This window comes from Ursus maritimus, unplaced genomic scaffold (assembly GCF_017311325.1).
Source record: "Ursus maritimus isolate PB19 unplaced genomic scaffold, ASM1731132v1 scaffold_27, whole genome shotgun sequence".
NCBI classification, from domain to species: Eukaryota; Metazoa; Chordata; class Mammalia; order Carnivora; family Ursidae; genus Ursus; species Ursus maritimus.
The window spans coordinates 3,209,401-3,223,874 of record NW_024425230.1 but is presented as its reverse complement, the minus strand read 5'-3'; the positions used below and the strand labels follow the sequence as shown (position 1 = coordinate 3,223,874).

The window sequence follows — 14,474 nt, the reverse complement described above, 5'->3', positions numbered from 1 at the left end:
TTTTTTTTTTTTTTTTACCACAATTAAAAAGAAAAAGCTAAGTCCACTAGTAAGACTTCTCTAAACACCCACCCTTTTCTGTTTCCTGTAGACACAGCTGAGCAGACTTACTGCTTATTAGCAAACTTCAGAAGTGCTGACTTGGAGCCTCACCCGATTGTGGCATCCATGACAAGGTGACACACAATTTCCTAAGTCTACCATTTCCGTGGGTCGCCAATTATGAGTGGAAAGGCATAACGCACTTTGGTTTGTGCATGACGGAAGTATATGATAATTGTGTTTCAGGGCCAGTGAGAAATAAGGAGTCCTCACCCTTCTGCCATGCTCTAGCTTGCTGCATTTGGAATTGCATTTTGTTGCAATGCATTAAGCAGGAATGTCACAGGAGCATCCTTCCCCTGTGATTTACTCCAACAACCCCTAATAAGAGACATGCATGAAGCCTCCATACCACTAGATTCATCCCAGGTCTATTTCATCACTTGTAAACAGTATATACACTTTTCAGATAAAATTTAAAGTAAAAGCTATTATTTAAAAAAGAACCACAACATATTTTTGACTGTCACTAATGACCTTTGTTGAAATGAGAAGCTCAGATAAACAAAACTTTATTAGAGATATTATTTATTTATTTGTGTGAGAGAGAACAAGCAGGGAGAGCGGCAGGCAGAGGGAGAAGCAGGCTCCCCGCTGAGCAGGGAGCCCGATGCGGAACTCGATCCCAGAACCCTGGGATCATGACCTGAGCTGAAGGCAGATGCTTAACCGACTGAGCCAGCCAGGCGTCCCTAAACAAAGCTTTATTAGGAATGATCTGGTATGCTTTGGCCCAGGAGGTGGATGTAAACGAAGGTACATACTCTTCCAGTTTGTGAAAAATTGTAGTTTAATAAAAAGGGTGGTTTCTATCCCCAGAACACCAGTAGTATTACCAGATAGAATATAAGATGTGCAAATATCACATAAGACATACTTTTACTAAAAATATTATGTTTTTTATCTAAAATTCAAATTTAACCGGGCATTCAATTTATTTTATTTGCTAAATGTGGCAACTCTACCTACCAGTAGCGAGGCCCCTGGTCTGGGACAGGCTGTCCACTACCTGAGTCAGGCCCTGGACAAACTGGACCTGGGAGAAACACTTTCACCTCTTAGACATGTGTTCTCCATAGAGAAGATAGCACCCCCAAGGATCTAAAACACTGGTTCCAGGGCAAAAAAAAAAAAAAAAAAAAAGCCCAGAAATAATTTTAATTCTATATTTAAAACATATTAGGCATAGCATAAGGCACAGATATATATATATACAGTACATAAACAAATACACATATCTGTGGCATTAAAATGTCATGGGGAGATAATTTAAAAATGTCTAAAAAGGCTTCTGAAGGGAGCAATAATGAAAAAAAAGAGGGGAAACACTGCCCTACATGGCTTTGCTTTAGGAATTTAAATTTCCTAAAAAGATGACACTCAAAAGATGACATCTTAATTTTGACTACCTTTCTTTCATTCCTGATACTGTGATAGCAACTCTCAGAAGGGGATACGACAATAATTCAGATGCCGACTATTATTTGAGCAAAGACATGTCTATCTGAGGGCCTCTGGAATGAGAATAATAATAATAAAGTACTTTGGTTCTCCAAAGAGGGGCATGGGAGACTGCACTCCAGCAAAGGAGCAGCGTGCAGGGGCTGAGACTGAGCTCATGGTCAAAACAGAACTGATGGAGCTAGAGGAGGCAGGCTGGGCAGTTTGGCACATGGGTGCCCTGGATGAGCGTGCGATCCCACAGGCAGCCACGTGGAGCTGTTTCTGTATGGGGCCACCCACAGCAGAGCTGGGACAGAGCCCACCCAGCCCTTCAGAGAGAGAAGCAGCGACTGCCTTGCCTCATCCCCTCACTCCCCCAGACTTGCAGACACACCTCCTCTGCCACTTGAGGTAAGACCTTGCTCCAGATTCTTACTTGACCTCTCCCTTATAGATTCCCACTGCACCAGTGACTGCACAGGCACTGGGAAGAGCCAATGTCAGGGTTTGTAGGATTGGCTCTTTGTGAATGCTGGGATATGTCCACATTCTAAGGGAAAGGCCAGGATGGTAGAAAGAACTCAAGCTCAAAGCAGACAGGCACCGAGGAGCTGGGGGAGCCTAAGAAGAGTGTATTGGGCATTGTCCTAGAAAGAAAACCTGTGGACCCGCAGAGTTAAGTGGTCAGCCTGGCTCTCCTGCACTCATCTCAGACTACAGGCATCCTAACATTCACATTGCATTTTAAGTGATACTCACACAGTACCAGCCTCTTCTTTCTGATATTCTACAGGCAGCCCAGATCCTGTGCGGCTTTTCTATCTATGGTAGTAGGAAGAATTGTGTCTGCAACACAGCTACTTGGGTAATGAGTAACATCACGGGCAGAAGTGGAACCAATGCTACCCAGAGCCTTCTGGCAGGTGGTGGTGGCCTGAGTGGCCCTTGGAGAAGGTCCCTGCAGCCACATCCAGGGACTGGGAGAGGAGGCATTAGGGGGCACACTCAGTGTCAGACAGTAGCAGCTCCTGTCAGTCTGTAAGATGACTCCCATGTCTCTGACCTCAAGCTGCAGCAGGACTGAAAGGAGCCCTGCTCCGCTCTGGCTGGGCAGTGCAGAAGGACAGTGCAGCAGGGTTCCTACCAGAGCATGGCTGGCAGTGCTCAGGACCCTGTGAAGAGGACCTCAGAGGAAAATGTCCACTCCTACTCATGGTTTTAACATGTAGTTTTAAAACGCTCGAAGTGATATTTCCATTTCTTCTATGCTTCAAATTTATTTCTCTTATAGGGAGTTTCATCTTAGAAAGATGGTAAAATAAGGTGAATTCCCTCCTTTGATTTTGCATGCATTTACTGATTTACTGAATAGCAGCAATGTGTGAGCCCCGTGCTAGGTGGTGGGCTCCTCTCCATCCTCACTCTCGGAGAGGGTGCAGCAGTCTGGGTGTCTGTGTCTTAACACCACACCAAGTGGCAACTGGACCAAACCTCAAGCAAGTGAATCTTAAGGGGAAGGAACCAGAGAGAAGGGAAAGGGACCTCCGCTTATACTCTATACTTGTATCAGACCGGACCCTGTGCTAGGGGCTTGGACAGGGGATTCCTGGGAGGTCAGCATCCTGATTTCCTTTGTGCAGATGGGAAACAGAGGCAAAGAAAGTAAGAGACTTATCCAGGGTCATTCTAGCCTGTAAATGCAGACCTGGGATTTGAACAGAGGTCTGTAGGTACCGGAGTGGGGTGGAGTTCCTGCTTTCTACCTGATTCCACACAACTCCCAGGGCATGATCGTGTCCTGAGAACAGGACACACTCTAACACAGTCACATCCACCATCAGCATAGCCTCCTCATGCCTTTTTTTGGTAAAAGTATTAGATCTCTTTGAAGAAAGACCTTAAAGATCTGACGTAATCTAGAGGATAATACTGTGTGCCTACCTCACTTCCTCACCAGCACACAGGTCCAGCAGCTCGGCTCTAACGCTCTGCTTCTGGAGCACGGGGAAGTACTCTCTCTGCATGTCTGCTCCTCTCCACACCCATCAACCCACAAAGTAAGGGGTGAGTGATTAATACATAATGCCAGGGTGTCACCAGTGGATAACTTCAAGGTGACCCCCCAAGGTGACAGCTCCTCTCTTGGGAATCCAATGGGGTCTCAGAACCTCCTGAATCTTAAGCTGCTGGATGTCTACATGTAGCTCTTCCGGATCAACCTATCTGACCTGCACACTGCTTGGAAAATCCTAGAGTAAGATGGAGAGCTACATACACTGTTTATTTTTAATTTGCCCCTTTCATGTCACAGTTTGGGCAATGTGTAACGATAGCAGTGTCATTCTTTTATGTGTCTCTTTCATGGTGGAACGGATGGAAGGCTTTGCTTCTTCTCACATAGATATGGGTAGTAATTTCCTCCCAGAGTCCTGCAGTACACGCACAGGAGCACAGGAGGTGAGCACAAGAGCAAAGCTACACTGGGTCTGCAGGATTAGGGGGAGAGGGCTACGAGGCTCTCCAGCCTGCACACAGTCTCCCTGCAACCCCGCCCCCACCTTGAAGTTGACATGAGTAGTAGGAGTTGTTTTGTTTGCACTGCGTCTAGAAATTTAAGACTTTTTCCTCATTTAAAAGAGTGATATGCCCACAAAGTACAAGTGTGGGGACCACTACAGCCTTCTTGGTCGCTCTTATGTCCCCTGCACAGCTCAGGAGGGTCCCTGGCCCTCTCTGTATGGTGGGTCCTACCTACCACCCTGTCCTACCCTTGTTCGCTAGTGCTACTGCAGGCCTTTTACCTTATACATGACCCGCTGTATGTGGTAAAGTCTGAGGTGCAGTGGACCATTAAACTGTCTTCAATGAAAGGCTGTGGAATAGGACAAAGATGATTTTTCTTTTCACAGTAGAATTAAATCTGCTCAGATAATTGCCATATCTGTTTTTCTTTTGCCTGGATGCAAAATCAAATTTCAGAATAAAGAAGGCTTATAAAATGTATTTGGAAGCTTTCCTTCCTCTTCTCTTTTTTAGAATAGTTTGAGGAGAATAGGTATTAACTCTTCTTTCAATGTTAGGCAGAATTCACCTATGAATCCATATGGTCCCAGATTTTTATTTTTTGGTAGTTTTTTGATTACCAGGTCAATTTTGCTACTATTAATTTGTCTGTTCAGATTTTCTATTTCTTTTTTCTATAGAAAATCTTCCTATTTCTTCTTCAGTTTAAAAAGATTCTATGTTGCTACAAATTTATCTATTTCTTCTAGGTTGCCCAATTTGTTGGCATATAATTTTTTTATAGTATTCTCCATAATCCTTTGTATTTCTGTGGTGTCAGTTGTTACTTCTCCTTTCTTAGGTTTGGTTTTATTTATTTGGGTCCTTTTTTTCTCTCTTCATGAGCCTGGCTAAGGGTTTATCAATTTTGTTTATCTTGTTCAAAGAACCAGCTCTTGGTTTTAATGATTTTTTTCTACTGTTTTTTTTTTTTTTTTTTTTTTTTTTTTTTTTTTTTTTTTAGTCTCTATGTCATTTATTTTTGCTGTGATCTTTATTATTTCCTTCCTTCTACTTCTCTTGGTCTTTGTTTCTTCTGCTTTTACTAGTTCCTTTAGGTATAAGGTTAGATGGTTTATTGGAGCTTCTTGTTTTTTGAGGCAGGTCTGTATTGCTAAATATTTCCCTCTTATGGTCATCTTTGCTGCATCCCATAGGTTTTGGACCACTGTATTTTCATTTTCATTTGTTTCCATGTACTTTCTGATTTCTTCTTTGATGGCTTTATTGACCCTCTGGTTGATTACTATCAAGTTGTTTAGCTTCCACATGTTTATGTTTTCTTCCAGTGTCTCTTTTTCCGCCAATAAATGGTTGGAAAATTGGACAGCCACATGCAGAAGGATGAAACTGGACCATAATCTTATACCATACACACAAATAAACTCAAAATGGATTAAAGACTTAAATGTGAGACCTGAAACAATAAAAATCCTAGAAGAGAACACAGGCAGTAATTTCTCTGCCATAGCAACATTTTTCTAGATAGGTCTCCTGAGGCAAGGGAAACATTAGCAAAAAAAAAAAAACCTATTGGGAGTATATCAAAATAAAAAGCTTCTGCACAGCAAAGGAAACAATCAACAAAACTAAAAGGCAACCTATGCAATGGAAGAATGAAGAAGACTCTTGGAATGCAAAATCAGCCTATGAATTGGATTCTATGTCCACTGTAGCACAGAACCCCTGGGGTGGAAAGGCAAATCCTGCCCTCTGGTAGGTTATCGCCATGAAAAGCTAACCAAACTGTTTTCAGAGACATGTTTACAAACTGGGAGGCAAACTTAAATGCCAGGGGAAAAGGATTTTGTCTGCAGAGATCCTCCAGTACACTTTCCCACAATGGAGTGGTGCTGCACTTGGGAGCTAGGAGTCCTGTTTTCACGCACTGAGATTATGGCGAAAGGACTATGGGAAGTAAGGTACTCTCCAGCTCTATCCCAGAGGTCTGGAAAGGCCATACCCAGTGGACAGGGTTTCACAACAGGCTGTACCTAGAGATGTTTCCAGGACACAGCAGACAGGGAGACTGTGGAGGTCAGGCAGCAGAGCCACAGCATGTACCCCTCTGTCTGCCAGCAGCATCCTCACCTCCATCCCACCTCTCTCCCCTGGAGGTCAGATGCGCATGCCTTCATCCTCCAAGCAGAGAGGAGGGGTGACCAGGTTTACTAACGGGGACCTAGGCCATTCCCCTCTCAAGACCCAGAAGCTTTTGTGTCTAGAAGGAGGTTCAAGCAAGCCCTTCTGCTGGATAAAGTTCCACTAACACCAGTGGTTTTCAAATTCCTCTTTTTTAACACAGAAGTTATATGGAATTCTAGTACACAAAAGAGACTAAGATGGCGCTGCTTGGCCCAAAGGTAGGACAGATGCCCAGCAGCCTCCACTACCAAGGCCCTCACTGTGGTCTGAGGTGGCTCCAAAAATGGGCTACAAGCCACGACCTGGCTTCACAGCTGTCCTGGTCCAGGCAATCACAGAGAAGGAAGGAACCTTCTGGAACTTCTAGTTTAAAAGTTCTTAACCTTCATTGTCCAGATTTAAAATGATGCTAGGCCTCACCCCGAGTGATCCCCAACCCCACTGCTGTGAGATGAGTTCAGGCACTGAAGCCCTCCATCCCCCACCCTCCAGTGCATTCTGGTCCAAACCCCTCGAAGGAGGAAAGAGTGATCCAGAGAGACAACTCTCTGATGGGCATTGCTTTAGAAAAGGCTTAATGAAAATCACTTTACCCATGGGAAGGGACTGAGGGACTGAGGGAAGGGGCTAATTTCTTGGGACTTCCACCTGGGGCTGGGGGTACCGCCCAGTGGAGGGGAGCTGGATACCTGAGGAGCAGGGCAGCAAGAGGTCCATGACCACTGAGTCGGCTCCTTTGGTGTAGACATTGATCTCATCGGTGAGAGGATGCCGGATCACCACTGACATCCTCTTGCGGATGGAGTCAAAGCCCAGTGTGTGCAGGAGCTCAAAGGTGAGCCTGCCCAGGTGGGGCAGCTCCACAGACACCTGGTCATGCAGCCGGTCCACCAGTGCACAGTTGTAGGCCCGTGCGGCATACACAAGCGCGGCCTCGTCGGGGCTCTCTGCCTCATAGCGCAGCTCCCGTTCCTGCTCCTGCTCCAGCTCCAGCTTCTGCTCCGGGGCAGTGTGCCCCGGGGCCCAGCTGGCCGCCCCGCTGCTGTAGCCATTGCTGGCGATGGCCGGGGCTGGCTGGCCTAGCCTCTCCTCTAGCTTGAACAGTGTGCTGTCATTGGATAGGGTGGACAGAAAGTTGGACCCTGACTTGTGGGCAGTTTTGTTGGTGGTCAGGCTCCCGATGCTGCTGCAGCCTGAGGTAAGGCGGCTGGGTGAGAACCTCCGTAGGAAGTCTTCTATCGTCTTCACAGGGGACTTCACCTCAAATCTCACCCTCACCTGCAAGAGAAGCAGTTAGAAGACGTAGGAGGTATATCCAAGAGGCCTTACTCAAATTGCCGTGGGCACTCCCCCACTTCCCTAGTGGGGGCTCAGAGCACAGAGTTCCCATTTCCCAGATTTTGGGGCATATGCTAGAAACTGCAACTACAGCCAGCATTTCTTCCTCGAGACCATTCTTTGGCCTCTTCCATTTCGCTTAAACAAAAATTAGCAATATACATTTTTTTAGAATGTGATCACTAGGTAGCAACACAGAGGCCCTGGACTGACCCAGGAAGTATGTGGCTAGTGGTACCTGCAGGCTTTGGGACTATCTCCTCTGCTAGCTGTCCCCACACTGCAATGTCCCATTGCTTTGCAGAAAAGGTTCAGAAGAGCATGCTTGTCACTATTGCCTGGCACAAAACCCAGCTTCCCCCCTCCCAATTACAAAAAGCATTTACAAAAGTCCAGTTTATACAGTCCTTTGAATTATGTCCATATAAAATTTAAATAACATTCCCAAACCCACAAGAACTTTTCTAAACAAATTAAATGCTTGGACAAATTCAGGATTCAAATCATTTAGCACATTTTTTGAAAGTCACAATAAATCACATATCTTCTAATAAGAAGTGAAAACAACAAAATGGCAGTTATATACATTTGCTAAAGTTCCAAAAAACTCAACGATGGAGCAATAGCAATACTTTATTTAAATGAGTACTGTTCACTAATGTTAGTATAATATACCTATTTTAACTTTCTGCTAGAAAATGGATTTAGAGCAAATGTTGCGACAACCAAACACTGAATTATAGTTAGCCTTAAATTTTCATAATTTTCCCCATGTGACTAAAGTTGTAAATTACATAATAGCCTACAGAAAAGTCAGGTATTTGGTAAAGCAGGGCACATGGGACCAATTTTCATAAAGGTGCTTCTTTGTTCCTATAGACTTTAAATGTGCTACATATTCAAGGGGGGAGATTCAAGCAGCCACACTGGAGCTCCTGCTGGCTCCAAACACCCTGGAAGATAGCACTCACTAATATGTGGAAAGAGGAGTGCACCCAGAGACCTATTCATCTGCAGTCTGAGGGTGGGGGAATAAATATTCTGCTCCCTATGTGGAATGCACTGCATATGTGACCATCACCACATGCCTCAGTTACGCTGGGATCTCTCTCACTTAATCAGTAGTTGCAACAATGCCTGGGCCTTAGATGGGTCTAACTAGAAACCAGACACTTCTCGAGGGATGCGTGCCAGAAGGACTGAAAAAGGGTGGTGGAAGAACCCAAAGGCCAGATGAAGGATGCTGAGGCAGCTAAGAGGTAAACTGCTCAGGAAGCAGCCCTTGCCTAAGGCAGATGGTGCAATCCTGTGGTCTCTGGGTGGTGGGACCTTGTTCACTCTGGATCCATCAGGCCCCCTCGGGCTTCTGTAGGCCAGTGTGGCAGGAGCAGGAGCATGGGGGCGGGGGGTTGTGTTACTGCCAGCTATGCTGCTGTGAAGAGAGCAGAGACCCTTTGTTTATTCCATATCACACACCAGCGGCTCCATCAGGGGAACCTGCTAAAAGGGTTGACTCAGGAGAGGGAAAGGAGTCTGGGAGAGTGGGGGTTGAGGGGCAGGTCTATGATATGCATCCAGCCCTAGAGCGCCTTCATTTTTATCCATTTAAAGTTGCCTACCTGCATTATGCACATCCCTCCTTAGGTGCACGCCCCCAACACACCTCCCGGCCTACCTAGAGGACTTTCTAAGAACCACCAGGGTTAGGACCTGTTTGCGCATGAAACTTTACTCTCTTCAGACTGCATCTTATAATTATCCCAAGCAAAAACCAACTTGGGTATTGCTTTGTTCCCACCATCTTAAGTAATCTCTGATTGATTCTTGACTACTTCTCCTTGAAAGATAATGTTAAAGGCCCTTTTAACATCAAATACATTTATTATGTGCCGAGGCCTTCTCTGAGCCCTTCCTCTAAACCCTCACCACTGCCCCCATGTCTCAGATAATGTGTCTAAGGCACAGAAGGGGAATGGCTTGTCCGAAGCCATACAGCTGGTTGGTAAAGTCAGGATTCAAGTCCAGGCGATCTGTCTGGGCCCCGAGCCTTGTCCTGTCCACTCTCTTGTGAGAATCTGGAACCCTGCAGCTCTGTGTAGATTGTGCAGGGCCACCTCATTCCTGCCCCTGCCCACTCCAGGCCAGGCTGTTATATGCCCCACCCATCATGGGCTCGGAAGGTTTTCCTCTCCACTTGGCCCCAATCCCCTTACCTGTCCGCTATAGCCTGGGGATGGCACCACAGAACCAAGGAGCTGGCTTGCCCTCCATAAAGCCCCCTGCTACATCCCCTTCAACCTGAGAGGTAGTGCTGAGCAGTCCTGCTGGAAAGGTTAGACTGACAACAGTGGGGCCACGCTGCAGGTCAAAGGCGTCAGCTTCACAGCGATACCCCAAAACTTGCCTTTTGTCGCGGCTGATCCGGGGATGTGACCACTACTGTGTTGCAGATGGTAAGTGCGATGAAGAAGTCGAACACGTCAGAGAGCTCTGGTGAGAGGTGGGCCAGTGGGTGTTCCTGGTGCCTTGCGATGGCCAGGCACCTGTCACATTCACTCACCTTCTCAAACAGCTTCGGATCGGGTGTAATGTCTTTCTCCTGGAAGAAAACAGAGACTGAGGGGTGAGTATAACCCAGTGAAAGCATCTTAGTGGTGGACAGTTTAAGGCACGCTGATTTTATTATAAGCTACAAAAACACCTTCATCTGACTCATGTCCATATGCCATTTTATAGTGATGAATAATGTATAATTGGTATAAGAATATATGACTTACATATGAAATGAAATGCACATGTTCTTATATATAACACACATGTTCTCGTTATAAAATAATACAGCTAAGAATATATATTATTATAACATATCTGACTCAGAAAGATTTGAAAAAGAGAAGGGAAAATTTAGCAAATGTGTATCATACCACTTCACAGTAAAACATACTTTTTTTTAAAAAAAGATTTTATTTATTTATTTGACAGAGATAGAGACAGCCAGCGAGAGAGGGAACACAAGCAGGGGGAGTGGGAGAGGAAGAAACAGGCTCCCAGCGGAGGAGCCTGATGTGGGGCTCGATCCCAGAACGCAGGGATCACGCCCTGAGCCGAAGGCAGACGCTTAACGACTGAGCCACCCAGGCACCCCTCAAAGTTCTAACTAAATACAGAACTTCATATTTTCCCCCAAATTAGCCAATATCACAGGGTCAAGTATGAGCAAAACTTAGGAAAATGTGTGAGTGATTTCAGTGCACAAGAAAACATTTAATTATGACACATTCCCACCGTCAGGCATGAGGGCTCCCTTTTCCCCACATCCTTGCCAATACTTCCTATCTCTTGGCTTTTTGATGACAGCCAGTCTAAGAGGTGTGAAGTGATATTTCATTATAGTTTTGATTTGCATCCCCACCTTAAATTTACACAATGTTATATGTCAATTATATCTCAATTAAAAAGTTTATAAATTGGCAGTGTCCATTTTCCCCAAAACACTATACACAGTTGATCCTTGAACAATGCAGGGATTGGGGTGCCGACCCCTGTGCAGGCAAAAAGTCTATATAACTTTTGATATTCCTAAAATTAGCCTACTACGGACTGGAAGCCTTACTGATAACATAAACAGCTAATAATATATTTTCTTTTTTATGTGTATTATATACTATATTCTTACAATTATGTAAGCTAGAGAAAAGACAATATTATTACAAAGGGGCACCTGGGTGGCTCGGTTGGTTAAGCGTCTGCTTTCAGCTCAGGTCATAATCCCAGGGTCCTGGGATTGAGTTTCACGTTGGGCTCCCTGCTCAGTGGGGAGCATGCTTCTCCCTCTCCGTCTGCCCCTCCTCCCCATTCGTGCTTTCTCTTGCTCTCTCCCTCTCGCTCTCAAAATAAATAAATAAATCTTTAACAAATTAAAAAAAGGAAATATTATTATGAAAATCATAAGGCAAATACAGTACTGTAATTATTTTTAAAAATCTTCATGTAAGTTGCCCTGCACAGTTCAGACCTGTGTTGTTCCAGGGTCAACTGCAATCTGAACTTTTCCAGGCTTTTAAGCATCATTTGAAAATACTTTTAACAACTTCAAAACAGACATACTATGATTCATTTGGCCATTTTTCTACCACTGAATACATTTTTTTTTTCACTGACAAACTGCTATGCGCAGAAAACTTTGGCTGAATCACTAAATTCCTAGGTCAGAAAGTTTGAATATTTCAAATACTCTTGGACAATGTCAGGAAAGCTTGTTCCAACACAGTCCCCCTCCTGTCAAGCATGAGAGCCCTCCTTCCAGGTGCCCCTGTGTAAACCCACCAATCAGTGACCGTATGGCACTGATGCCATGGCAGCCTCTACATGGGTTTCTAAGGACAGAAGAGAATGACGCCACCACAGAATGATCAAAATGGATTCTCCCTCCCTGCTCTTAAAACATTTCAGAGTGAAAGGATTTTTTTAGAGATCATCACTCACTCACTTCTGGAAATTTCCCTGCCTGACCAGAATGGTCCATAAATGTTTGGGGCAGCTGGCAAGGCAAGGGAGAAAGAAGTTTATTGGATTTGCACTCGTCTAATTAAAACTTTTTTTTTTCCCCCACTTGGCTTTGCTTTTTCACAGTTGTCATCTTGCCCGATGCTTTATTCATTTCATTTGGCAGGACAGACTTCCTCTCCAGCACCCATCTGGGTAGTTCACCGGGAATCCCCCATCCTTAGAGGCCAAGGCAAAGGGGCCATGTCAGAGTTTTAGAAAAGATAACACGGGTGCCAGAAGAAGGCGTTGGCCACAAAAGTTCTTATAACTGAGCAGAGCTAAACCCCCAGCAACAGCTTATTTGTACCGCTACATGCAGATACTTTGGAGGAATGGAGGGAAGTAGCAGGGCCAGGAAAGGTGGTGCCGCCCCAGCACGGGCAGCTGCCGTCCTCTGAGTGGGACTCACCATGGGGCTGCTGAAGGCCGTGTGCTTGGACAGCATGCTGGCCCGCTTGGCCTCGGCCCGGCTGCCTGTGCGCCGATGTGACTTGGTGCTCTGGCTCCTGTGCATGACGCGAACGCTCTGGTGGCTCCCAATGCTGCCACGCTGGGGCAGAGAGCCCCCTCTGGGCACTGCCTCTTCCTAACAGGCTCCCAGCGGAGAATTCAGATGTGGGGCTCGATCCCAGAACGCAGGGATCACGCCCTGAGCCGAAGGCAGACGCTTAACGACTGAGCCACCCAGGTGCCCCTAAAACATACTTTTTGAAACACACTTCTGAGTTTCCTTCCAGTCTTTTTTCTATACGTTTACATTTTACATCATCAAATATTTTACACAATTTCCTTTTGATATAAACCCAGAAGTGGAATTGCTGGATCATACGGTAGTTCTATTTTTAAGTTTTTGGGGAACCTCCATACTGTTTTCCCTAGTGGCTGCACCCGTTTGCATTCCCACCGTCAGGCATGAGGGCTCCCTTTTCCCCACATCCTTGCCAATACTTCCTATCTCTTGGCTTTTTGATGACAGCCAGTCTAAGAGGTGTGAAGTGATATTTCATTATAGTTTTGATTTGCATCCCCACCTTAAATTTACACAATGTTATATGTCAATTATATCTCAATTAAAAAGTTTATAAATTGGCAGTGTCCATTTTCCCCAAAACACTATACACAGTTGATCCTTGAACAATGCAGGGATTGGGGTGCCGACCCCTGTGCAGGCAAAAAGTCTATATAACTTTTGATATTCCTAAAATTAGCCTACTACGGACTGGAAGCCTTACTGATAACATAAACAGCTAATAATATATTTTCTTTTTTATGTGTATTATATACTATATTCTTACAATTATGTAAGCTAGAGAAAAGACAATATTATTACAAAGGGGCACCTGGGTGGCTCGGTTGGTTAAGCGTCTGCTTTCAGCTCAGGTCATAATCCCAGGGTCCTGGGATTGAGTTTCACGTTGGGCTCCCTGCTCAGTGGGGAGCATGCTTCTCCCTCTCCGTCTGCCCCTCCTCCCCATTCGTGCTTTCTCTTGCTCTCTCCCTCTCGCTCTCAAAATAAATAAATAAATCTTTAACAAATTAAAAAAAGGAAATATTATTATGAAAATCATAAGGCAAATACAGTACTGTAATTATTTTTAAAAATCTTCATGTAAGTTGCCCTGCACAGTTCAGACCTGTGTTGTTCCAGGGTCAACTGCAATCTGAACTTTTCCAGGCTTTTAAGCATCATTTGAAAATACTTTTAACAACTTCAAAACAGACATACTATGATTCATTTGGCCATTTTTCTACCACTGAATACATTTTTTTTTTCACTGACAAACTGCTATGCGCAGAAAACTTTGGCTGAATCACTAAATTCCTAGGTCAGAAAGTTTGAATATTTCAAATACTCTTGGACAATGTCAGGAAAGCTTGTTCCAACACAGTCCCCCTCCTGTCAAGCATGAGAGCCCTCCTTCCAGGTGCCCCTGTGTAAACCCACCAATCAGTGACCGTATGGCACTGATGCCATGGCAGCCTCTACATGGGTTTCTAAGGACAGAAGAGAATGACGCCACCACAGAATGATCAAAATGGATTCTCCCTCCCTGCTCTTAAAACATTTCAGAGTGAAAGGATTTTTTTAGAGATCATCACTCACTCACTTCTGGAAATTTCCCTGCCTGACCAGAATGGTCCATAAATGTTTGGGGCAGCTGGCAAGGCAAGGGAGAAAGAAGTTTATTGGATTTGCACTCGTCTAATTAAAACTTTTTTTTTTCCCCCACTTGGCTTTGCTTTTTCACAGTTGTCATCTTGCCCGATGCTTTATTCATTTCATTTGGCAGGACAGACTTCCTCTCCAGCACCCATCTGGGTAGTTCACCGGGAAT

At 44.9% G+C, this 14,474-nt stretch overlaps 1 protein-coding gene across 1 annotated transcript in view; it reads right to left on the bottom strand.

Moving 5' to 3' along the window:
• Positions 1-14,474, bottom strand: part of ATP10A (ATPase phospholipid transporting 10A (putative)) — a 190,930-nt gene that overhangs the window by 26,299 nt on the left and 150,157 nt on the right. Inside the window, 2 exon segments of the mRNA XM_040642656.1 lie at positions 6,942-7,530; positions 9,995-10,189. Coding sequence (XP_040498590.1) covers positions 6,942-7,530; positions 9,995-10,189 — 784 coding nt within the window.